This window comes from Pseudorca crassidens, chromosome 13 (assembly GCF_039906515.1).
Source record: "Pseudorca crassidens isolate mPseCra1 chromosome 13, mPseCra1.hap1, whole genome shotgun sequence".
NCBI classification, from domain to species: domain Eukaryota; kingdom Metazoa; phylum Chordata; class Mammalia; order Artiodactyla; family Delphinidae; genus Pseudorca; species Pseudorca crassidens.
The window spans coordinates 49,552,032-49,577,467 of NC_090308.1; the positions used below are offsets into that span (position 1 = coordinate 49,552,032).

General features: G+C 38.3%; 2 protein-coding genes across 6 annotated transcripts in view; one reads left to right on the forward strand and one right to left on the reverse strand.

The window, feature by feature from the left end:
• CEP57L1 (centrosomal protein 57 like 1) overlaps positions 1 to 8,950 on the reverse strand; it is a 65,296-nt gene extending 56,346 nt beyond the window's left edge. For 3 of the 4 annotated variants that reach the window (XR_010933782.1, XM_067702400.1, XM_067702398.1), the window contains exon 1: positions 8,565 to 8,713. The gene's annotated coding sequence lies outside the window, so the exon portion shown is untranslated. Of the gene's footprint in view, positions 1 to 8,564; positions 8,714 to 8,784 lie in introns of those variants that run through there. The other variant, XM_067702399.1, reaches the window with a different exon arrangement.
• Positions 8,951 to 9,582: 632 nt separating this feature from the next.
• Positions 9,583 to 25,436, forward strand: part of SESN1 (sestrin 1) — a 107,319-nt gene continuing 91,465 nt past the window's right edge. For both annotated transcript variants that reach the window (XM_067702395.1, XM_067702396.1), the window contains exon 1: positions 9,583 to 10,312. In XM_067702395.1, coding sequence (XP_067558496.1) covers positions 10,034 to 10,312 — 279 coding nt within the window. In that variant the 5' untranslated portion in view covers positions 9,583 to 10,033. The remainder of the gene's footprint in view (positions 10,313 to 25,436) is intronic.

A 25,436-nucleotide genomic window follows, 5' to 3' on the forward strand; every position in this document is an offset into this window, starting at 1 on the left:
TCCTCTTGCATCTCCCTCCCACCCCTCTAGGTGGTCACAAAGCACCGACCTGATCTCCCTGTGCTATGCGGCTGCTTCCCACTAGCTATCTATTTTACATTTGGTAGTGTATATATGTCCATGCCACTCTCTCACTTTGTCCCAGCTTACCCTTCCCCCTCCGCGTGTCCTCAAGTCCATTCTCTACGTGTGCATCTTTATTCCTGTCCTGCCCCCTAGATACTTCAGAACCATTTTGGTTTTTAGATTCTATATGTATGTGTTAGCGTATGGTATTTGTTTTTCTCTTTCTGACTTATTTCACTTTGTATGACAGATTCTATCTAGGTCCATCCACCTCACTACAAATAATTCAATTTTGTTTCTTTTTATGGCTGAGTAATATTCCATTGTATATATGTGCCACATCTTCTTTATCCATTCATCTGTCGATGGACACTTAGGTTGCTTCCATGTCCTGGCTATTGTAAATAGAGCTGCAATGAACATTGTGGTACATGACTCTTTTGGAATTATGGTTTTCTCAGGGTATATGCCCAGTAGTGGGATTGCTGGGTCATATGGTAGTTCTATTTTCAGGTTTTTAAGGAACTGCCATACTGTTCTCCATAGTGGCTGTATCAATTTACATTCCCACCAACAGTGTAGAAGGGTTCCCTTTTCTCCATACCCTCTCCAGCATTTATTGTTTGTAGATCTTTTGATGATGCCCATTCTGATTGATGTGAAGTGATACCTCATTATCGTTTTGAGTTGTATTTCTCTAATGATTAGTGATGTTGAGCATCTTTTCATGTGTTTGTTGGCAAACTGTATATCTTCTTTGGAAAAATGTCTATTTAGGTCTTCTGCCCATTTTTGGATTGGGTTGTTTGTTTTTTTGTTATTGAGCTGCATGAGCTGCTTGTATATTTTGGAGATTAAGCCTTTGTCAGCTGCTTCATTTGCAAATATTTTCTCCCATTCTGAGGGTTGTCTTTTCGTCTTGTTTATAGTTTCCTTTGCTGTGCAAAAGCTTTTAAGTTTTATTAGCTCCCATTTGTTTATTCTTTTTTTAATTTCCATTTCTCTAGGAGGTGGGTCAAAAAGGATCTTGCTGTGATTTATGATACTGTTTCTTGAGTGCCAATTGCTAATCTAAAACTTTATATTATCTCATTAAATCTTCACAACAGCCCTGGGAAGGCAGGTACTATCCTCCCTTTACAGGTAAGAAAACTAAGGCTATTTCATCTCCCACATTCAAAGTTAGTGAGGTTAAATAACTGACCAAATTCACACTGCCAGTAAGAAGTAAAGTTGGGATTCATACCCAAGATACTGTGACTCCAAGGTCCATGCTCTTCTCACTATTTGAATCTACAGCTACATCTCACAAAGAACAGTTAGGGTTTCACGTACAGAAGGTGTTCATAAGCAGTACTGGTCATTGTTCACCTGAATGACTCATAAGTCCCTCAAAGAAGATGATTAACATGTGCAAACTTGGACTCAGCATCTTTCCATCCAAGACTGGTCTTCCTAATATATTCCATACTCTGATTAATGGAAGGAGTTACTCCTTACCATCTGGATAGTAGTCCCCCAGGCATTTCCTTTTTTTATCTCCATGATCCAAACAGTCACCAAATCCCATTGAGTCTACCTGCTAAACATCACCCTTCTCTCATCATCACTCACACAGTCCTTCAGCTACTATCCTATCTCTATCCCTCGCTGTTCAGCCAAACTTCTTCAAAGAACAGTCTACATTCCATGCAGGTTGTATGCTTAAGGGCAGTTCTTAATGGCAGCTTCTTAATTATGCTGCTGTATAATTAGTGCCAATCATAGAGCTTGTCCATATTAGGTTTTCAATAAATACTCGACAAATGAATGCAAATATCAGGCTTTCATTCCTCCATTCCCCTGTAAGTGCACTGAAAAAGGTCATTTTCTGATAGGAAAATGGCACTGCCTTCTTTAATAAATAAAATTCAGATCCTCTGAGGTTGACAATGGAAGAAGAATCTCTACATGCAGAAGAGGAACTTATGAGTTAAATCTACAAGCTCCAGTTCTTGTCCTTAATATTCACTTTCCCCTTGGAGATCTCATTATCGCTGTCCCTCCTCACTGGCCTCACTGGGAGAAGGGTGCTGCTCCCCTTATAATGCTAGAGCCTTGTCAGATCTATGATTATGACTGTTTCCCCTATATATCTTGATACAACAAAGATAAAGTTATGATATTTAAATAAGACTTTACCAAAGTCAAAATATAATAAAAGAGAAGAAAGCACAGACACCAAAAAAGTAACCAGGCAGTGAATCTTAAAAGTTAGGATTTTCTCTCTGGGGCTTTTAGGCCCTGTTCTATCATAGTTCCTGATCTACCCTCAACTGGTGAGCACTATTTTAGCACCCACCACCCAAGAATCCATGCTTACCATATCCCCTCCTTAAAGACTAAACCTAGGAAAGAGAACCCAGAAGGATCCAGAGTTACCTATCCCCACTTAAATCCTTTTATCCAAGTTGTAGTTTCCTTATCTGGAACCTACATTTTTGGTAGAGGTGAACAAGAGAAATGCCAGCCCTTTAGGAGAGACTCTCCTATCTTCAGGGAGCAGCATGGTTTTACCCTAGGCCAACCCAAGTCAATCAGTCTTTATCTCAATACAGCATAGTAATTCAATATTAATATGGGAATATACACCAGATGCATATATTATAGGGTAACAGAGACTACCTACTGTCAAACCATTCAGTAACTTTAGCCTTCTAGACATGTTGGTAGCATTCTCCATATTGACTAGTCATTTCTTCTTGAAATTTTCAACCCTGGTTGCCCATTTCCTGGTTATTCCCTTCCTTCTCTGGTCAGTTTCAAACTACCGTGGCTCTTATTCTGCATCCTCACCATAGCCAATTGTATTTGCTCCCATGGTTATAGTATAACACTAACATAATGGTTAAGAGTAAGCTTTGGATGAACTCTAGCATTTCTTTTTTTTTTTTTAGCTATGTAAGGGCCAAATAATATAAGTGCAAAGCATTTAACAGACTGCCTGAACCGCAGTAAGCACACAGACATGGTAAGTTAAAAGCAAAATAAAACAAAATACTCTAATAGGCTGATAGTTATAATACATCTCTAGCTCAGACCTCATTGTTGAGCTTAACATCAATGTACACCCCTGTGATATGTGGGGCCTACAAAAACTTAGAAATAATATTACCTTCAGAAGGCTAAACTATAAATCAGTACATAATGGACCAGAGCAGATATATGCAAAGTTAGCTTATAGAGACAGAATGGCTCTAAGACCAGAGACTAGGCCACAATATAAATGTTTTAACATATTTAAAGACAGAATGTTTTCATCAAAAAGAATAGCTGTCAGGAATAGAAAAATTTAACTCAGATGGGCAGAAATTGGAGGCAATTTAAGCTCTACTGTAGAGGTTCTCAGAGCTTAATGCTATTAAGTGACCACAACATACATCTAATTTCCTTTGTTGTGATTCCAAGCTCCTAAGCAACCTGATTTCTCATATAATCTTCCTAAACAGAAAACCCCTTAGTCAGAGAATCAGTATGCTATCTACTTGACAAATATCTCAAAGTATATCAATAAACTGGCATCCTGATAAATTCATCAGTCAAGTGTGTGTGTGTGTGTGTGTGTGTGTGTGTGTGTGTGTGTATCTCACAAACTCTGGTGCATGTAGAAAGATTGTGTTTGTAAGTGCACAAGACTTAGAAGCCCTGTTTTTCTTACAGTCAATTAATCAATGAATTTCATAGTGAAAGCCTCTTGTCGGAGACCAGCCAGTCAGCTTTCTCCTTGACTAGAGGAAAGCACTATTGACTAGAGCACTATTCATTTAAAGCATAAATGAATGTAGAGGATAGTCGCGCATTTTTACGTAGAGTATAAAGTAGAGGATATCCTCTACTTTATACTCTACGTAAATATGTGCGACTATCTTATAACAGGATGAGACATGCAGGAACATGGTAAAGATATCAGCAAATCCAATTTCATGAGGGTGAGCACTACAACTCACTAGCAATAAAACTTTTGCTCTCTTTTTTAAAAAAAAATTTATTCATTTATTTAGGCTGTGCCGAGTCTTAGTTGAAGCACACGAGATCTTTGTTGTGGCATGCGGGATCTTTAGTTGCAGCATGGGAGAATCTTTTAGTTGCGGCATGAGGACTCTTAGTTGTGGCATGCATGTGGGATCTAGTTCCCCAACAAGGGATCAAACCCGGGTCCCCCCCATTGGGAGCGCGGTCTTACCCACTGGACCACCAGGGAAGTCCCAGTTTTGTTCTCTTTTAAGACTAATTTTCTAAAATGTTTTCATTATAAAGTATCCTCCTCCATCCATTAATTATCTTGTGTTTTTGTAAACAACAGGTAAATGTGCAACACCTTTGAAAATTCTGACATTACATTTTTCTTCCATTCATTCTTTCGTCAAGTATTTATTAAGTTCATTCTGTCAGACACTGTACTCGGAGCTGAAGATGTGCAAAAACTGGCACAGCCGCTGCTCTGGCCTGCTTAAGCTTTAGAAGCAGATACACTTAAGTCAAATTATCACACTGACAATCGTAAAACTACATTTGTAACTTATTAGCAAGTAAAGTATACAGCACAATAAGAGTATGCAATAGGGGCATTTAATCAGATCAGGGAAACTCTCAGAAAGTGATATTTCAGCTAAGATCTACAGGAACAGGCGTCAAAGACTAGGCTGGAACAGTCTGGATAAAGAAAACAGTACCATACTCACTGTCTCTAGCTCGTCTTCTATTCTCTCAAATAAAACACCCTTCTGGCTTTTCTACCCTTTACCGCACTGAAACTGCTCTCAAGATCCTCAGTGAGCTCCACGTAACTGTATGCAGTGATCAGCTATCCTCATCTCACTTGACCTAGAGCGGCATTTAACATAACTTAGCATTCCTTCCTCCTCAACCACTTTCACTTGCGTTCTAGGATGCCACACTCTAGGTTTTTCTCTCGGTTCACTGGCAAATCCTGCATAGTTGCAGATAAATCCAAATCGACCCAAACTCCATGGAGTACCTCTTTTTGTGATACCAGCTATTCTCGGTGTTTATCTACTATCAAAACACTACTGTGAAGCTTAAAACTATATCTATAGGCAGATCTTTACCCTCATCTCTGGACTCATTTATCAACTGCCTGCTCCACACCTCTACTGTAATGTCTTAGAGGCATCTCAAACGTAACACGGCCAAACCAAACTCCTGATTTACCCTGCTACCCCAACACACAAATCTGGAGACTTTCCCATGACACTGAACGGTAATTCCCTCCTAGTTGCTCAACCTAAAAACTTGTAATCATCTTTGACTCTTTTACTCTCACACCTTATATCCAATCTGTCAGCAAACCTGTTGGCTATACTTTCATAATATATTCAGACTCTGGCCTCTTCCCACTGCCTCCACTGCTATCACCCTGGCCCACTACCACTACCATCTTTTACCTGGACTATTACCTTACCTTTCTATTTAGTGTCTCTGCTTCTACGCTTGCTTCTCCATGGTCCATGATCAACACAATTTAAAAGAAGTAATCAATTTAAAAAGTCAGATCATGCAACCCATCTGCTCAAAACCTTGCAATGGCCTCCTATCTCAATCAAAAAAGTCAAAGTTCTTTCAATCACCTACATGACCTCCATCCTCTGTGACCTCATGTTTTTCTCCTCTCCTGCCACACTGTTATTTGTCAAATGTGAGGACCCGCAGGCCTTTGCACCGGCTGTTCTCTTCACAGAAACGTTCCTCCTGCAGGCATCTGCATGACTTACTCCTCCTCCTACTTCAGATCCCCTCAAATGACCCTTTTTGATTAGGTCTTCTCTGACCACCTTATTTAAAAGTGAACCTTGCCTCCTAAAACCTGGCACTCTCCATCCCCCTTCTGAGTTGGTTCTTATTTTTCTCCACTGCATTTGTCTTCATTTACTATATATGTCACATTTTTATTGTCTATCTCTCCTTAGTAGAATGTAAGATTATGAGAGTAGGGACTTTTGTACATTGTGCTCAGTAGTATAACCTCAATGTCCTGTTATATAGTAGGCACTCAACAGATACTTGTTGAGTGAACAAATGGATAAAAAGGAATATGAGAACCAGTGACTGAAGAAAGATCTGTATGGCTGAAGCACAGATAGGTGGAGACTGGTAGACTAAGTGAGGCTGGAAAGGTGGAAAGGGACCAAATGACATTAGGCTTTATAAAGAAATTTTGCCTTTAAGATTAAGGCAGGACATCACTAAATGGTTTTAAGAGAAATCTGAATTTTGAAACAGTTATTCTGGCTACTGTTTGGAGAACTAATGGAGAAAGGCCAGAGTGAATAATCACTATTGCAATGGTCTTGGCAAGAGATTATGGCAGTTTAGAAAAGACTGTGCTTATGTAGATGCATGGAAAAGGATGGATTTGAGGGATATTTGGGAGATAAAATTGATAAGTCTTAATAATAATTTGGATACAGAGGTATGAAGGACATTAAGAAAGACACGGGTTCGAGCCCTGGTCTGGGAAGATCCCACATGCCGCGGAGCAACTAAGCCCGTGCACCACAACTACTGAAGCCCGCGCGCCTAGAGCCCGTGCTCCACAATAAGAGAAGCCACTGCAATGAGAAGCCCGCGCACCGCGACAAAGAGTAGCCCCCGCTCGCTGAAACTAGAGAAAGCCCACACGCAGCGACGAAGACCCAACGCAGCCAAAAATAATAAATTTATTAAAAAAATAGTACTAATGCTTAGGTTTCAAATTTTCATCATAAGTGGATGGTAGTGTCTTAAAGTGAAGTAGGGAACACTGGAAAACAATCAGATTCACAGGTGATAACCATGCATTTGGTTTTAGGCATGTTAAGTTTGAGGTACTTTTGAGATATCCAAGAAATATCAAGAAGATGTATATAAGAAAGCTGAAAGGTGAAGCTGGATGGAGCTATACATTTAAGAGTCATAGGTGGTGGCAAAACCATGGCTATGAATGAGATCATATTCAATTACATAGCAAAAAGGAGACTCGGACTTAAGAAACTACCCTATGAGCTTCCCTGGTGGCGCAGTGGTTGAGAGTCCGCCTGCCAATACAGGAGACGCGGGTTCGTGCCCCGGTCCGGGAAGATCCCATATGCCGTGGAGCGGCTGGGCCCATGAGCCATGGCCGCTGAGCCTGCGCGTCTGGAGCCTGTGCTCCGCAACGGGAGAGGCCACAACAGTGAGAGGCTCGCGTACCGCAAGAAAAAAAAAAAAAGGAAACTACCCTACCCTTTGTGGGCTGGACAAAGGAGGATGAGCCCCTCAAAAAGAAAAAAAAAAGGAATGGCTTTTTTGGTTTTTGAAATCATACTTATAAGAAGTTCTCATTTTTTAAAATTCTGATTTTAAACCAGTAACATTAGAATGTCAAAGGCTTTCCAAATTAAACCAATTCATCAGAACTATAAATCTGTTCAAGGATAGATGACTTTCAGAAACTATCTGGAAAATTCCCAGTACCTTTCTCTTTGCTGCTTCAAAGTACATCAATACACAAAAAGCTATCCCTCTCAAAATATGTATGATTTTGGCTTATTGCAGTTTCCTGAAATTATCTTCTCTCTCTCACTCAGGGCCTCACCATATGCTGTTCTTTTGGCCCTCTTTCCCTGAGATGAAGATTTCCCTGACTTCCCAAGACTGGGCTAAGTGATCTTTCTAGCCATCCCAATGATATAGTACTATATGTTTAATGTGTGTAATGTGTAGTATGTTTAACCATTAGTTTAACTAGATAACAGTCTTTTCCACTGTTGCATACTTAGTACCTAACAAGGCTAAGTTTTAAGAAACACATCTATTCTGCAACGTGAAGGATTAAAACCTAATTTGGTCTTCAGTCCATTGACAACACTTCAAACGTCGACTTTCCTCAAGAGGAATGACTTTTTAAAATCAAACAGTAATTTGTAAACAAATGATTGAATCTTTAAAAAATACTAAATTTTGGAGATTTTTATGTCTTTTTTCATATTGTATCCTTAAAGCCTGCAAAAATTCATATTTAGGAATACCGGGGATTCTTTCTCCTTTAGTCTCATACAAAAGGGATTTTACAACTCTCTTTGAAAGCCTGGCTTGCGATGACATTTAACTGAGCAAATAAACCACACCCCTGTGCAATGGCAAACAGGTGCAATTGCATAGGGGTACTTAATCCATGCCGCGCGAGCCCACTTGAGAGAGCGGAAGTAGAGGCAGCAGCGCGGAGCATCCGGTTCCACAGCATCCGCCTTGCCTGGCCTTATGCTGCACCCTCCGACCCTCAGGATAGCAACCATTCCCAAATTCTCGCCTCAACGCGCCCTCGGGATTGGGCACCCGGACTAGTCCTTCCCACGTAGATTACTAACAGAAGTCCCTGGACTAAGGATACAGCCCTAGATGGCTTGGTTTCTAAAATCCCAGAGGAAATGAAGGAAAAATCCTGTCAAAGGAAAAGTGGCAACCAAGCCCACAGTGCTCACCAAACCGACGCTCTCAGTCAATCTCCGTCAACGCTAACCCTTGGCTCGCAGGCCGCCACAGGCTACGTCGCAGTGGCTCACGGGGGCGGTAGTTTCTGTCGCAAACAGAACGCGCCGAGGGCACCAAAACTATACTTCCCAGAAGTCAATGCGAGTACGCCCTGCCTTCTTAAACCTGGGTTTAGCGTAATAAAGAGACCGTTTCTATTTTTAGGCTGACCTTAAATTTAGATTCAAGAACTTCCAGGTGTACGTCTGTGCTACACTCTCTGCAGTGCTTGTGTACTTCAGCTGTCCCTTATTTTCCTTTCCCCTTGTTCAGGCCAAAGAATCCAAACCTCAGAGCACATAAAACGCCCCCCGGCGCAGCTTAACTGCCTTTTAAGGCGCATGCGCGCTGCCCGCCGTCACGCAAGCGTAACGGCCGGCAGCGGTTGGCGGCCGCGCGCGGACTTGGGGTCTGGAGGTAGCCTGTGGGAGGGCGGGGTTTTTTCCAATGGCTTTGCCTCCGCGGGTCGCGTCTGCTTGGGCGGGGAACAGGGCGCAGGGGCGGGGGCGGCTCCTCGTTTGTGCCGGGCGGAGAAAGGGGAGGGGCTGGGGGTGAGGACCCCATCTTCCCTCCCCGCTCCCGCCCTCTGGGCCGAGCCCCACCGATGGGGCTGGGCGAAGGGGCGGGTTATGCGCCGCGGGCCCAGCCGCTCCACCAGCTTCGCTGCCCAGCCCCGCGCTCGGGGATTGCGGGGCCGCCCTGTGCTTGTCTGGCCTGGCGGGCGGTGAGCGAGGACGCAAGGATTGGAAAAGAAACGGCGTCTGCCCGGGGAGTCCGGAACCGGCAGGCCGGAGACGATTTCCCCCAACGCTGCCACCGAGACAGCGGCTGCACGAGGCTGCCGACCACCCGGGAGCGCCAGGGTCTCTGGCCGCCGGGGCCAGCAAGCCAGGACTCAGCAAGCCTTCCCAGCCAGCGCCTGGCCGGGAGGGAGGAGCTGCGGAAGGCGGGGACTGGTGCCGGAGGAGGGGCGGAATGGGAACGCTCCCGAGAACACCGTGGCTGCACAGACAAAAAACGCCGAATGGCTGGTGAGCGTTCAGCTGTTACCAGCCTTTTTGGGCAGAGTACGGGTTTGACAGCTCCACAACGTGAGGATATCCGCTGACGCCGAGAGACGGAGGAGAACACTTTCCCGACACTGCCTGTCCAGCAAAGCCAGCGCTGTAAGGTTTCAACTTTCCAACTTTTTTTCTCAGTCTCTGACCAGAAGACTGCCCCTCCGGGCAGAAGGAGAGGGCGAGCTCTATCTTGTAGATCGAAGACACTTCTGCCTCCAAATGTCACCCAGACGTATGTTTTCATGACGATTCGAGTTCTCTGATTTTATTCTTACATTTCTCGTTTTAAAAAATGCAAAGTGCTTTGGGGGACATGCTGAAAGGTAACTGAAGACAGCAAAGAAAAAACTCCAATTGTCATGGCTGAAGGAGAGAATGAAGTGAGATGGGATGGACTGTGCAGTAGAGATTCAACTACTAGAGAGACAGCACTGGAAAACATTAGGCAGATCATTGTGAGAAAAACCGAGTGTCTTCGTTTGGTGAAAGAGACACCTTATCGTCCAGCAGACGGCCTTGCAAATGCTGTTTCTTTGGATGGGTTGAATAAGCTTCTTGCTCATCTGCTTATGCTTTCTAAGAGGTGTCCCTTTAAAGATGTAAGAGAGAAAAGTGAGTTTATTCTGAAGAGCGTCCAGGTAAGAAATAACATTATAAGTACAACTGTTTATCTAGTAATGTGAAGTTTTACTTGCAGATATTCACTTTGTATTTGCTTCAAATAGGTTGTTATAATTTGAACCACTCAACATCTTAAATTTAGACTGTTTTGTAAAACATTGAATTTGGGGTTAAAATTGGACAAGGTGAACTAAAGTAAAAGTAATTTTCAAATACAACTAAACAAGTATTGTCTTTCTAGAGAGTATTAGCAGAAATGCATCATTCCTCCATTGGGAGATTGGGATTGACATATATACACTAATATGTATAAAATAGATAACTAATAAAAACCTGCTGTATAAAAAAAAATTTAAAAAGAAATGCATTCCTCCTGGGCAAAATATGTGAAAATTACAGTTAATTACAAATAAATACTTACTTTTCCTTATATTCATTTTTATGTGTTGTTGGGAAGTGTAGCCAGTATGCTTTTCACATTGCTACAAACAGTGTTCTCTGTGGAAAGTTTCACGTTTAAAACCCTCTAAAATGATAAAGAAATATTTCCTAGTCAGCTTGTTCGAGATAACTGGTGAAACAATTTCCTCTTGTTCTTAAAAACAAAGCAAAAAACCCGAGAATCTGTTCCCTAAATGCAACCTTTTTTTCCTGAAAGAATTATATAAAATAATAAAAGCCCATGTTATAAAGGAGCTGACATCTGCAGATTGAAGAATTGGATTCAGGTTGAGTGAATGGTAGGCTGTTATGGTCAGTTACTTAACTAGCTTTCTCTGTGTTTGCCTAAGTTGTTTGATTCTTTTTTTTTCACATACATACCTATTTAAGTTGTGAGTGCAAAGGATAAAGGATGTTATAGTTTTCCTCCTGTTTGTACATATTCAATTTATCTTGTTTTATTAGAAGATTTATTAGAAGGTTTTTTTTTAAGGGAAAGATTTTTAGATATTAAGAATTGTCAGAAATGGTCTTTAAGCTTATCAGTCTAAATTACTCAATCCACATGTGTTCAAAGTCACAGTATGAGAAGTTTTTTAAATTTATAATTTACTTGGGTATATATGTAAGCTAAGATGAACAGTTTTTCTGTTTTGGTTTGAATTCAGTTTAAAGCAACAGAAAAATAATAATGTGTATAAAATGAAGACTCTAAGATCTCTGGATATTTCTTCTCACAAACGCTGTGGAAACAATAGTTACAATTTATATTTATCCAGAGTTACTAGAGAGGAATTATTCTAGTACTTGAAGTTTACCTCTTTGAGCATCAAAAGTTATTTCTCTATCTTTTAGTGTAGTGACTACAACCACCGTTTTTTTTCATAATGGGGTCATCATTATGCACATCAAGTACATACTCTTGTACAGCTGAGGGTGGAATGTATATGTAGGCCTGTATGATACATTTTGTTTGAATTTGTGTGTTCAATTTTTATAGTCTTTCTGTTCCTTACCTTACTGTTGGTATACTTCACTTCAGTCTCTTCCTGAATCTTTTATTTTGCTACTTTTTTTATATTAGAATGGGAAACCAGATAACCAGTTTTGTTAAGAGTTAGATTGAAAACAGAAGTAATGAGGTTCTGGGGAGTACAGGGTCAAAGGACTAACATAATGGTAAGTAAAGTGGTACTGGTGTCAGACCTGGGCTCAGGTTCTCCTCCTTTATTAATATACTGCATACCCTTGAACGAGTTAAGTTACTTGACCTCTCTTAAGCTTGGATTTCCACATCTATAAAATGGTAATAACAATACAGAAGTGTATTACTATAATAAATAATATAAATTATGATAACTGAGATGTAAAGTGCCCCATATGTAATGGATGCTGCTCTCCCCTTTCATAATAGAAATACATGGACTGTGTGATATGTATTTCAAGACTCATTCATCCTGCAAAAGGATTCAAGAATCTCTACTGTAAAGATTTCCCATCAATTTATGCCTTCTTTCTCATCTCTGCATATATTGCACATTATTCCAGCTACAATTCTAACAGGCACTTTACTTATATTGGGCTATAATCACATGTTTATGTGTCTGTCTCTCCCAGAGCCTGTGGGAGAGACAGAGCTCCTCTCCCGGAGCACAGGCTCCGGACGTGCAGGCTCAGCTGTTAGTTCTCAAGAGTGTTGACTGGGACCTGGAAGCTACTATATAAATACTGTTTCTTAGTCTGAATAGATGAAGTTACTAGATTAGGGAGTTTTCATCCCTACATCATTCATTCATGCCTTCATTCAACAAATGTTAATTGAACCCCTGATGAATGCCATTCTAAGAACTGAGAATCAGTGGTAACAATTTTGACATTCTACTGAAGGGAGACAGACCATAAACAAATAAACAATATAATTTTAGATAGTAAAGGAAGACTTCCCTGAAGAGATGGCATTTAAGCAGAAATGAATAGATATTATCCAGGCAAAAATGAGATTTGTGAGAGGGACATTCTATGTATAGGGAATAGTGTGTGTGAAGGCCTCATGGTAAGAGAGAGCAGGTGAATTTAGGAGTGGAAAGTAATGCAGTGTGGTTGGAGCATACAGTGTGAGGAGAGTGTGAAAGTTTAAGTACATGCTCTGGAGTCAGACCTGAACTCTACAGCCTTAGGTAAGTTACATAATCTCTCCTTGACTCAGTTTTCTCACCTGCAGAATGAGGGTGATGCTAATAGTTCCTGCCTCACAATGAGAATAAAATGAAATAATGCTTATAAAGCATAGCACAGTGCCTAGCACATAAGAAACACCCATAAAGTTAGGAATTCTGTTTTTAGGCAGGAGCCAGAGAACAGAGGATCTTGTGGGCCATGTTAGGAGTTGTAGGCTTTATCCTAGGAACAATGGGAAGCCACTGAGGGGTGTTGAGCAAGATGGTGACATGATACATGGTGTATTAGAAGCATCACTTTGGAAGCAATTTGAAGAATGGATTTCGGGGGTCGAGAGTGAATGTACAACAGTTAGGAGGTTGTTCACTAGTCCAAAGCAAAAATGGTGGAGTAAGATGTAGTGGGCAAAGTGGAAAAAGGTGAATAGATTTGGGAGATAGCTAGGAGTTAGAACCTATGGGGTATAGTATTTAATTGGATATAGGAGATGAGGAAAATAAAATCAAGGATGGCTCTAAAGTTTCTAGCTTGAACTCCTTGGTGAATAATTAAGTCATTTCGGGAGACAAAAGAGTGGTAGAGGGTCACTTGAGGGGAATGGTGAGTTCTGTTTTGGACATGTTGAGATTAAGTTGCCTATGATGAATCTGATTAGAAATAGCTCTTAAAGGGATTTCTGCCCCTGCCACCACTTTTCTACTCCTGACATTGTTATCTCTCACTTTTCTCAACCACCTTTATATCCATCCTCCACGTAATTGCAGAGCTATTTATCTAAAATAAAAAGCTGACCATGTTTCTCTCCTCCCTAAAATACTTTAGGATAGAATCTAAACTTAAGTATGTTACTTAATGTCCAGCATCATCTGGCGTCCACTTAACGCTGCAGCCTCACAAGGGAAACAAAATAATGTAGTGCTCTGTAATGCCTTGTTATTCACTAGTAAGCAGCAAAAGCTGAACTGCATTTGCAATTCTTGCAGCTGTTCCTGAAGGGGCCCTTAATTGCTATAGGTCAGCTCAGAGGAGTATGGTCAGGAAGATATGGTAGGGTGGTGGTAGGATGGATTCAACTCAGAATGGCTAAACATGTAAAAAATTGGCACATTGAGAGATAGCATTCTCTGTTTGTATTCCTGTTCTCAATTTATTGATTTCAAGTCAGCATACTTAAATCTGTTCAACACATTTTTGAGAACTATTCTGTGCCAGGCACTATAGTCAGGACTGGAAGATCAATTAGATTTGTTCCCTGTTTTAGAGGAAGGTCTTCTGTTCTCATAGGAGATTTTAGTTGTGCTGTTTGTTTGTTTGTTTACACCCATAATACCTTTTGGATATGCTTGATTCCCTAAGCAAATGAATGGAGTGGCCCAATATACTATTATAGTCCACTGGTGAGCTATTGTCTTTATGATACATGTAATTAAGGGGGGAAATGTGAGTATGTGTATATTCATCAAAACATGAGGAGTATCCAAAATAGCCAAGTACTTTTCCAAGAGTAGTCATTTGATCCTTTTCATTTCTATACCATGACAAAGGAAAACAAATTTTCTTATATGCCTGTCAGCAATTAACACTATCTGAAAGTAACTTGGCTTAAGGTAGAAAACTTAGACCAAGTAAGAAGTATTTATCTTAAGTGGGATGGAGGAGACTTTCATTTAGTGAAGTGATTGTTACCCCCCAGGGAGAAATGAAACTTTAGTTGTTGGGTATGGTGCATATTTATAGTTGTAGAGTTGCAGTTGGAGTATCCAGTTGGTATCCATTGGGTAATATATAGTTTGTAGGTTTAACAGTAAGAGGTTAGTAAACCTCCTATTGTTCGCATAATGAGTCTGGAAGTTAGGCTATTTCAAGCCTGAAAGATTGATTCATTAGCTGAACTATGTTACCTTTTTGCCTTTTATCTATTTGTTCTCCAGGCACCATGTGTAGTCATTGACCATTTGCAGCTAAGAGGAAAAGAGTTTTTTTCCCATGCCTCTATTAGGGAAGAAAAGCTTTCCCCAGAAACCTTCCAGCAGACTTCTTCTCAGTTTCTATTGACCAGTGTCACATGCCCTTTACTAAGCCAGTAACTGGCAAAGAAATTGGGCATTTCTATTTTTGGTTTGGATTAATCCACATTCAGCCCCTAAGAGCCAGAAGAGCCCCCATCGTGTGAACAAAGGTTTCTGTTGGTGAGGAAGAAGAGGGACAGAAGACAGGTTAGTCAGAGGCTGCCAATAAAACTGATATCTAACTAGGTAATATATTGCTTTGGTCTAGTTATAATTTAGATTCTATTAGATTGGAAATGTAACTAATTTATAATGATGCTATAAAATATAACAGATTCGGAACATTCTAGAAGCAGATTTGGCCTTTTAAGATGATTGTTTTGTTTTTATTTCTATTTTACTGCCGTGTCTAGTCAAAGCCAAAAATTTAAGGTAGTCCATCTCAAACATTCACTGCTGACTCTTAGGTATCACAGCAAATATGAAAGTCCTCTTTCAGTGTTTACACTGAGCTTCTCTCTTCCATATCCACTGTTTTTTGGCCTTCCTTATTTTATTGATACACTGAGAACTCAGTCCCTTTCCCTCAGAAAGCCTCCTGCTTCCTCTTATTCCTATCTTTGACCACTTTCTTTCTTTGCTTTTGAGCTCAGAGGAGAATACTATTTACCCTCAGGTTGTTTGGGCTTCTTTGGAAGAAGAATGTAAAGAAGTTGAAGGCAAATCTTTAACTTTTTTTTTTTTCTAAATGCTTTGAAAACAAAGTAAAAAGCCTATGTTCTTTCTACTCACTGGCTTACAGGATGAATCATATCTACACTATCTACCCTCAGTGTCCTCTTCCTTTGTTCTGACTTTTAAGAAAGATTGAAACTAACACGGATACTCTTTTTTTTTAAGTTTTCAGATTTCAAATATTTTATTCCTGTTACAGTGCCCCAGATGGTCTTTAGCATGGAAACAAACAAATAAAAAACCAGAATGATCAATTTTTAAAATATTTTTCTAACATTGTTTTTGTTTATAAATGAGATGTAGTGTTTTGTAGGGAAATGGGATGTTAAACACTTGCCTATTAGATTTCAATTTAAGGTCATGGGTTGTTTATGTCAGGAGGACTCCCTGAAACAATAGTTTAGCTTAATTAGAATTATTTTCTTGTCTTTAATACTGTGTGCCCTTAAAGTGCTATACAGATCATTCTTGGAGTAAAAGAATTTGAAAATAGATGTGCTGTTCTCTTTGTTTTAGGGTTATATTTATTTTCCTTTTGTAAGCCATTAGAAATTTGCAGGATATCTTTTAACCAATTGAGTAGATAATAACTTAAACAGCCAACTTAAGGATTTGTTGAAACTTTGATGTGACAGAAAGTAGCTGTAGAATCTTCGGTTTGATGAAGGATTATTAATCACTTAGAACTTTGAAACAATGGGGCCCTATTTGGTGTTATGTCTTAATCATAAATAATTTCATATCTAAAAACAGTGTTTATGAGTAGCAAATTAGCATGTACTGGAGGAAACAGAGGCACGGGGAAATTTTAGAATTTGTGGAAGGACAGGGGAGATGCTGGTGGAGGGAAGGCAGTACTTAAATTGCATAAAAGGATGAAAGTTATGCTGGATGTATATCAGCACCAAGCAAGCCTCGCCACCAATTATAATCTCTTCTTTGTCACAGTTTCTCAAATCAGTCTGTTTTTTTCACACCATGATAAAATATTTACTTTTATTTTTATTTTTTTTTTTGCGGTACGCGGGCCTCTCACTGTTGTGGCCTCTCCCGTTGCGGAGCACAGGCTCCGGACGCCTAGGCTCAGCGGCCATGGCGCACAGGCGCAGCCCCTCCGCGGCTTGTGGGATCTTCCCAGACCGGGGCACGAACCTGTGTCCCCTGCATCAGCAGGCAGACTCTCAACCACTGCGCCACCAGGGAAGCCCCAAATATTTAGTTTTTAATTGAAGTCAATAGAAAATAGGATTTACTTTGACCCAGCTTTTGTAGATCACATTTATTACATTAAGAGAGAAAGACCTTAATTGACCTTGATGTTATGAACTACTACTTCATTTACACTAGCACAGTAAACTCAGGGGCATCTGAGGGTTCTTCAGAATATTTGATGATGGTATTACTAGGGGCAATGGGCAGACTGGAAGTTTAACCCACACTATGGGAACATTATTTTATGCTTTGCTTTTTTTCCTGTTGGTTACTACACCAAGTTAAACTAATGTCAGTAAAGATACATTTACCATGACATTTGTGTATAGAAAAACAGTCTTTTAAAAGATGCTTGTTTTTTATGAAATTGAGTTATTTGTAGTGAGGTGGATGGACCTAGAGTCTGTCATACAGAATGAAGTAAGTCAGAAAGAGAAAAACAAATATTGTATGCTAAACACATATGAAATAAAAAAAAAAAGTTTCTGAAGAACCTAGGGGCAGGACAGGAATAAAGACGCAGACATAGAGAATGGACTTGAGGACACAGGGAGGGGGAAGGGTAAGCTGGGACGAAGTGAGAGAGTGGCATGGACATATATACACTACCAAACGTAAAATAGATAGCTAGTGGGAAGCAGCCACATAGCACAGGGAGATCAGCTTCATGCTTTGTGACCACCTAGAGTGGTGGGATAGGGAGGGTGGGAGGGAGATGCAAGAGGGAGGAGATATGGGGATATATGTATACATATAGCTGATTCACTTTGTTATACAGCAGAAACTAACACAACATTATAAAGCAATTATACTCCAATAAAGGTGTTAAAAAATATTGCTCAAAGAAAAAAAAGATGCTTGTTTTTTAAAAAAATGCTTTTTCACTGAAAATACTTAGGGAGTTTTTGTAGGATAGCTGTTAGGACCATTTATTGGACTTTCACAATAGGCGTTTTTATTGTTGAAAGCCTGTATACTGCTAGTAGACTGTCACCATTTGTGACATGTTTCAGTTTATATGAAAAAGACTTGTGAAATTTGGCAACACAAGAATCATGTCTTCTCATGTTCTTATCTCTTTTCTACAATTACTTATAGAAAAATCTAATAAGATTGCAATGAAATATGGAATTACCTTAGAAAAATGAAATACTTTTAGTTTTATGCTTTCTTTAAATCTGACTCTTTTTAATTTTAAAAGGGAAAGGTCTTCATAGATTTTTAAAATATTATATTATAAAATTACCTTCAAACAACTTCCTAAGCTTTTAAACCATACTAAAGGAAAATAAAATTTATGGTGTGAGTTTTGTTAGTTATATTACCCAAATCAACTTTCATATATACATATTCATTAAATGAATAGCATTAATGTTTTAACTTAAAAATTGTTTAAATTGACAAGATTTTATACATATATAATATATACATATGTATTTTATATATATATAAAATATGCACATACATACATATACATATGCTTTCTTAAATAGCTAGGATAATTTGTCAATTCTATGTGTAATATTCAGTTAAGTCTGATTAGAATCTTAGTTTACCCCACTAAAAATGAGCATTTACTGTTTTCACACTTCACTGTTTGACAAGCATTGCAGTCGTCTTTAAACTTGACATGATTTCATTTTCTAGCAAGTTGGCAGGTGTTAGCTGTCTATAATTATAACTGAGTAATTTTTCAAATGCTATTCATAGCCTAAACACAGTCAGAAATTCTTCCGATCATGTGATAAAGGCCAAGCCTTGCAAAATAGTGGTAGAATGATGTGATCAGTGGTACCGAAGGACATATTTAGAGAAGCCTTTCAAAAGTAAAAAGTGATTTAAATGATAGGGAGACGGGGTTTCTCACAAAATAAGATCTCTCAAGGTCATTGATAGTGATTACACCTCACCAAATTAAGGTGTGTCTATTTTTTCATCTAACAAGTAATGTATACATTGGCAGTCTTAAATTATAAAATATTAATCTGTATTTATTCAGTTTTCTTGATGACAGAGATTCTGAGCATAAATAATTGAAATTTTATTGAGGCAGTATAGATTTTACCACTGAACGCACTGAATATTTCTTCTCATTTCATTCGTGAGGTATTTATTGTGTACCTACTATATGCCAAGCGCTGTGCTTATCTATCTTTTGGCATATCAAAGAAAAGGCTGTAAGCGTCTCTTAATTTTAATCATTATTCTACTTTAAAAACAAAAGAAGCTTTTGCTTTTTCTTGATTTTTTTTTTTCTTTCTAACCATCTATTTTAAATATACAGACTCTCACATTGACTAGAGATGTTGCTTCAGAAGGGTTTAAAGATCTTGGATTTTCTTTACCAGCCATGAATAAATTAACCTCTGTAGTCTGTTTCCTCATTTGTGAATTGACATAATTTTAATATCTGCCTTGTGATGTGATTATAAAAATTAAAGGAGATCATATTGGTAAAGCATTTTGTAAACTTTGATATACTGTACAAAGTTAATTACGAATAAACTTTTTGAGACTGTTTACTTATTGTAATATGAGGATAATAATACCACTCTACAGGGTAGTTTTGAGAATTAAGTGAACAGTAAAGTATGTAGAAGTGGGCCTGATACACAGTAAGTGCTCAGTAAATATTGGTGATGATGGTGATGAATATTGGTGATAAGAAAGAAGATGATGATGAACTTGATCTAGGTCTTTTAGCTAATGAGTCAAACTCCAAACTGGCATTACTTTAGGATTTTTCTGTTTAGAGTTTAGGATTTTTATGTATTGACTTATAATTGACTTTCATATATCCCACTCTTTGTATCCACATGTATTTACACCCCTAATTGCCTTTTGTACAGTAAATTTTAATATATTAACATATTAATGCTATGTCCAACTTTACCAAAGGATGCTTCTAACCAACCACTGCCTCAGGGTAAGTGGTGGACTTACTCAGAATTTTGCTCCGTTGGTGATGGCAGATCTGTAGCATCCATCCCCTCCTTGGAGTTCAGCACCATTCTAGTATGTCAACGTGGCACCAGTAGGGAGGGGTCGCAGGCAAACAGGTGCATGTGTCATCCAGGGGTCAAGTGTACATGGAGAGGTCCATTGCCAAGGCCTGTGCTTTAATACCTGGACAGCAGTAAAGGAGCATGCTTAAACCATGGGCTTTAGAGTTAGTCAGACCTGGCTCTAAGTCCTACTCTGCCAAGCTTTGTGACCTTGGGCAAGTTATATAATCTGCTTAAGCCTCAGTTCCCTCACAGAGTTGTGAGGATTAAATGAGGTAACAAGTGCAATGTTTACTGTAACTCAGCACTCAGTGAATATTAACTATTAGTATTCTGTTTTGCCCTCACAGTGCAGTTGGGGGAGAGGAGATGGGAAGTTGAGCCCTCTGGCACCATATGCCCTTTAGGGTACCCCAAGTCTCTGGGCAACTGGGAAAGTTTTCACCTACTTTCCAGGTCTCTTGGCCCTAGGAAATAGCATCCTAGAGGAAATAGCACCTCTAGGAACCAAAGTAAGGGTTTTATAAACATTGTTTTAGCACTCTGGGAACCGGATTCCTCCCCTGATACAATGCTCGTCTATTGTTCCATTTAGGAACATCTGACTCTCCAATGTATCTTCAGGGGTAAAAAAGGTAGAAAAGCAAATGATGACTTATATGCCAGTGCTGTCAGTAAGCAGCTGAATCCTCTGTGCCTAGTCGATTCATGTCTGATACTTCAGGCAAATTTGCTGCAGAGACTGCCTGCCTTGATGGTCTGCTGAGGAGATTAAAGCTGCACTATCAGTGTTCCTACTCTGCTTCCCCCAGTGGGAGCTTGACATATTAAGCAGAAAGTCCCCAAAACAGTCCTTTCACTCTGGCGGGATAACTGGCCTGGCCTAGACTGCTTGATATGATTTTAAGAACAAAGTAACTAAGCAAAGATTACATGGCCCCAAAGATACCCCAGAAGTAACAGGGCTTGAAGAGATTTTGTATCATGTTTGATTTCTTGAATTTGCTTCATAGGGCATGGCAGGTGTCTTTGGGGCTCCTCCTGAGCTCCCATGCCTGCCCCGCTTAGAATCTGCCACACATTGGGACAAGGTTACCTTAAGTCATTTTCAGCAGTCTCTTAATCTTTCTAGTTTCGAAGAAATGTGTATTTTTGAATGTAATAAGAATAGGCATTCTATATGCGAAACCTAGTTCTTAACCCTTTTCATATATTCTTAACCCTTTTTATTTAATCTTCACCACAACACTGTAAGAGTAGGTATTATTAGCCCCATTTTATGCATCAGGAAAAAAAATCAAGGCTCAGATGGGTTAAATAACTTGCCCAAGGTATCATAGCTCAGTAAGAAAAGGAGCCAGGTTTCAAACCCAGGCTGTGAGACTCCAGAGTCCATGCTTTTCATCATTATACTGCATTATCTGAATAAAAATTTAATATGTTTCCTATTAAAATATGTATTACTTTCTTTTCCAAATTATTTTTCCTTCAGGATGAAATGTAAAACTTTGGTTTCTAGGAGAAACCACATTCTCAGATGTTATTAAATTGCATATCAAATTCCTATTTAAACCCTGACCCATCTTGAAATTGCATTTGAACTCTATTGAATCTTTGTGTTTCACTGTGGCATATAATTTTCATTATGTTGTCATTATAAATTTCAGCTGATTGCAAGAAGGTGGCTAAGACTGTGATCTTGGAAATATGATATATAAAAGGCTTATCTTTACATTAAGAGATTACCAAGTAAGATGATTTCTTTAGTGAACTGCCTAAAAGAAAATTTGGTATATTTCCGTGAGTAATAGACTCAAGATTAGCTTTGAATGTTAAAAGAGCATTCTCCTAGCTAGTTCATTGTTGCCATGACAATGCTGGCAGTGTGAGTGCTGTAGTAACTCCTTGCAATGATCTTATTTTAGACCCTAACGTTTGCAGTGTTGAACATCCCCTTCCCCGCCCCACAAGTAGCGGAAAAGTACTGGTTTTATAACTGGCTTCTGGCTTTGTAGCTGAAAGACTGCACTATTGTGGGCTTAAAAAAATGGTGTAGGAGCGTTGAGTGTTTTTCTCGTGGATTATAAACGTTTGAAATTTCCCAAAATGTTGTATTGCGTTACATGTCATACAGCAAGTTGTTTACAGCTAAAAAGAAAAGGGGCTTCTATTGTCTTTTTAAGAAGTCAAGCCCAGATTATATCATTACTTGGAGCTCTTATAGAAATCATTTTTCCACTTGTATGTTTCCTGTGCATACTTGAAAGTCTTTGGATTCTTTTATTTAGTTATTTGGAAAATTATCATAAGATCATAAAGGATTATGTTTAAATAGTGTAAAAAGTATTTTTTTCTTGTCCTTTCCATAGTTCAACATTTACCTGATTAAATTGGAACATTTTAATCTTGGTTTCTTAAATTACGAACTAAAGTTATAAAATGATTTTAAGAAATTACCCAATTTGAACTGTGTTAAACTAACATAATTGTTTAGACATTGTTAACTTTGTTGCCTATATGTTATAAATTAGATTTTAAAATATTTCACTGATATTTTCTAATTGTAAACCCCATTATAACTATACTGTTAAGCACAAAATATTTTCAAACTCATAATAGTAAGTGCCATTTTGTATACTTTTGCATACCATTTGTTAGGTCAGAGGTTTGGTATCTATGGCATGTACACTAAAAATCTAGTATAGCATGATGAAAATAATAATATGGCAGTAAACCTTGTCAAAGAAGATGGAAAATCTAAATATTATACTTCTTTCATTAGTGACAACTACTAACAAACTACTAACAAATTTGCTTTTTTTCCCTAAATACTGCATTAAAAGTTTAGTTCATCTTATTTAGATGCTGAAGATTTAAACAAATCTTGGATGATTGGGCCTGTACTAAGTATTGGAGTATGGGTGTCTGGCAAGCCCTTTTCTTTCTTCATTTTAATGTATAAAAGTAAATTTCTAAACAAAAATTTCACTCTAAGCTAGAGTTGTGTTTGGCTCTTCAACCAAGCAATGAGTATTTTAATCTTTATTTTATTATTATTTTTTGTTCCCTTTAGTGCATTTTATTATTATAAATAAATCCTTAGTGGGAATTGTTCTGATTAAGGGGTGTCTAATTCCAATTTATACTGGCCTTCAATGGCTCCTTCTTTGAACTTGGAAGTAATTTTGTAGTAAAATGTGAAGAGTCAAACCTTGAGATAAATATTCTGTCATTTTAGTACTGCATATTTGTATTAAATGCTTTTTATTGGTTGGAATGAAACTAAATTATAGTTCTTTTTCCTTTCTTAAAATAATAACAGGGTTATTGTTTTCTTTCCTGAACTCACTATACCTCTAGCTGACCTCCCTCTCTATCTAAGGCTGAAATGGGAATACTTTTTTAAAGTAAGAATTCATTTAAAATCTTTCTTTGTGCCTAACACTGTTATGGCACTGTGATAAATATAAAAAGAAGTTGAAAACAACCACTACTGTTAAGAGTTTTGCAATGATTTAGAGAAAAGCAATTAAGAACAAATCAAGACTTTCACTAAAAATGTTAAATTTTGTGGTAGTACGTTGACAGTAGTGCAACTGTTAGTGGGAGTGTATGTACACAGTAATTCCACATCTAAGAACTCATCTGAAAAAACATGTATGATGATAATCTCTGTAGTATTATTTATGATATAAATGTGTTTATATTATTATATATAAGTTGGTAATCTAAATATCCAATAATGAAATTATTAGTTAATTAAATTATGGTACATCTGTATAAAGGACTATTACATAGTTATTGAAAGTTGTTTTAAAATGTATAAGAAAATTAAAAATTATATTTAAGTGGAAAAGCAACTTTTAAAATAGTAGGCCAAATATATATTTTTTTATAGAGAGGGGAAAATGTCAGGAAACCTGCTTGTAACAAAATAGTACCAAAACCCTGGTTCTCTTTTAGAGGTGGGATTATTGGAGATTTTAATTTTTCTTTTTATAATAATAATTAATAAATACTTAATTTTATTGAGTGCTCACTATATGCCAGGCTTTGTTATAAGCATTTGACATATAACATTGCAAGATTTCACGTGGGTTACAGGTTTTGAGGAAGCTATCTTCCCAAAGCAAAACAAATATGAATACACCCACTTGCTCTGAAATTAGATTAAATTTCTAATTTATTTAGCAAAGGAAACATGAACGTCTCAAAAGCTAGGGTTTCTTGTTGAGAAGAAGCACTTGCCAGCCTGCTTGGGTACTGCTTTCCTTGGTCCTCAGTGCTCCTAAAGGTGGTGCGACTGCTGGTGACACTACCTGTGTCACACCAGATCTTCAAAACTCAATTCTTGCTATATTTTGCCTTTTTATATTTGACATTTACATTCACATTCTGGAAGAATTTTTACAAACTACCTGTGCACTTCCTTTGAAGGCTCATTTTACTGCAATATCTAGTTTTATACCTACAGCCATTCTGTGACGTGAGTTTTACATTTTATAGATGAGGAAACAGAAAGATTAAGCAACTTAACTCAAGTAGTGAATACTGAGAGTTAGGAGGCATGTCTGACTCTACATCCTTAAGCACCAATCTGTTTTCCTATAGTCTTTTTGTTTTTGTTCGTGAGCACATATTATTTTTATATTGGAAGATGACTTAAAATCAATGTGGGAAAATTAAACGACATATAGAGCGTTACAATAATTCAGAGCAAGGAAAGATCAGAATGGGTTGGGTAATAAAGACAGCTTAGTGGAGCAAATAACTTTTAATGTAATAATTAACTTTTCTTCTTAGCTTATCTGTTTGTTTATATAAGTACACACTGCTTCTATCCCCAACATGCCCAAACCAAACCTCTTATTACTGGCTGTAACTAATGCTCTGTTGTTCTTTCCTGCAGACTAAATTTTGGCCTCATTTTTGTTTCCTTATTGTGACCCCCCCCCTTTTCTTTCCTTTTGCTATGTGTCAGTGCATGTATGAACATGTAACTGTGACTTTTGTCAAAGCTCCTTCTCACTATACTGTTGGGCATTATAAATAAAACAACTCTAGGTTGGCAGTTTCCATGTGGTAATACCATCATAATTTAAAGATTGAGCTGGCTAAAAGAAGTTGCAAAAATTACATAAATTGTATTTAAAAACTCACTGAAAGGTAATAGAACTAAGATCTTGAATATTGTGTGATGAATTAACTTCACAGCATAAACTAGGGTTGATGTTCAGACGTTATGCACTGGCATGCAATACTTGTTAAAATACTAAAGTATTTTCATACCAGTTGGTAAATAGTAAACTCCAAAGAGCACTAAAACTAATAATACATAGTCAGGATGGGTGGCTTATCTTAGAAGCCACACATGCACTTAGATTCCATATTGGTCTGGTCACTGAAGCATGGAGCTAGGAAGTTTGCTCAGATGTTTTATTATTTATTTCAGATGTTGAAGGTACAAAACCCCTTGGGTGGGAGAGAGATACCAGGCAGGTGAACTGAGGAGAACCTAATCTGTAAACTCACAAAAGAAGTGCCCAGTTGTGCCAGGGGCA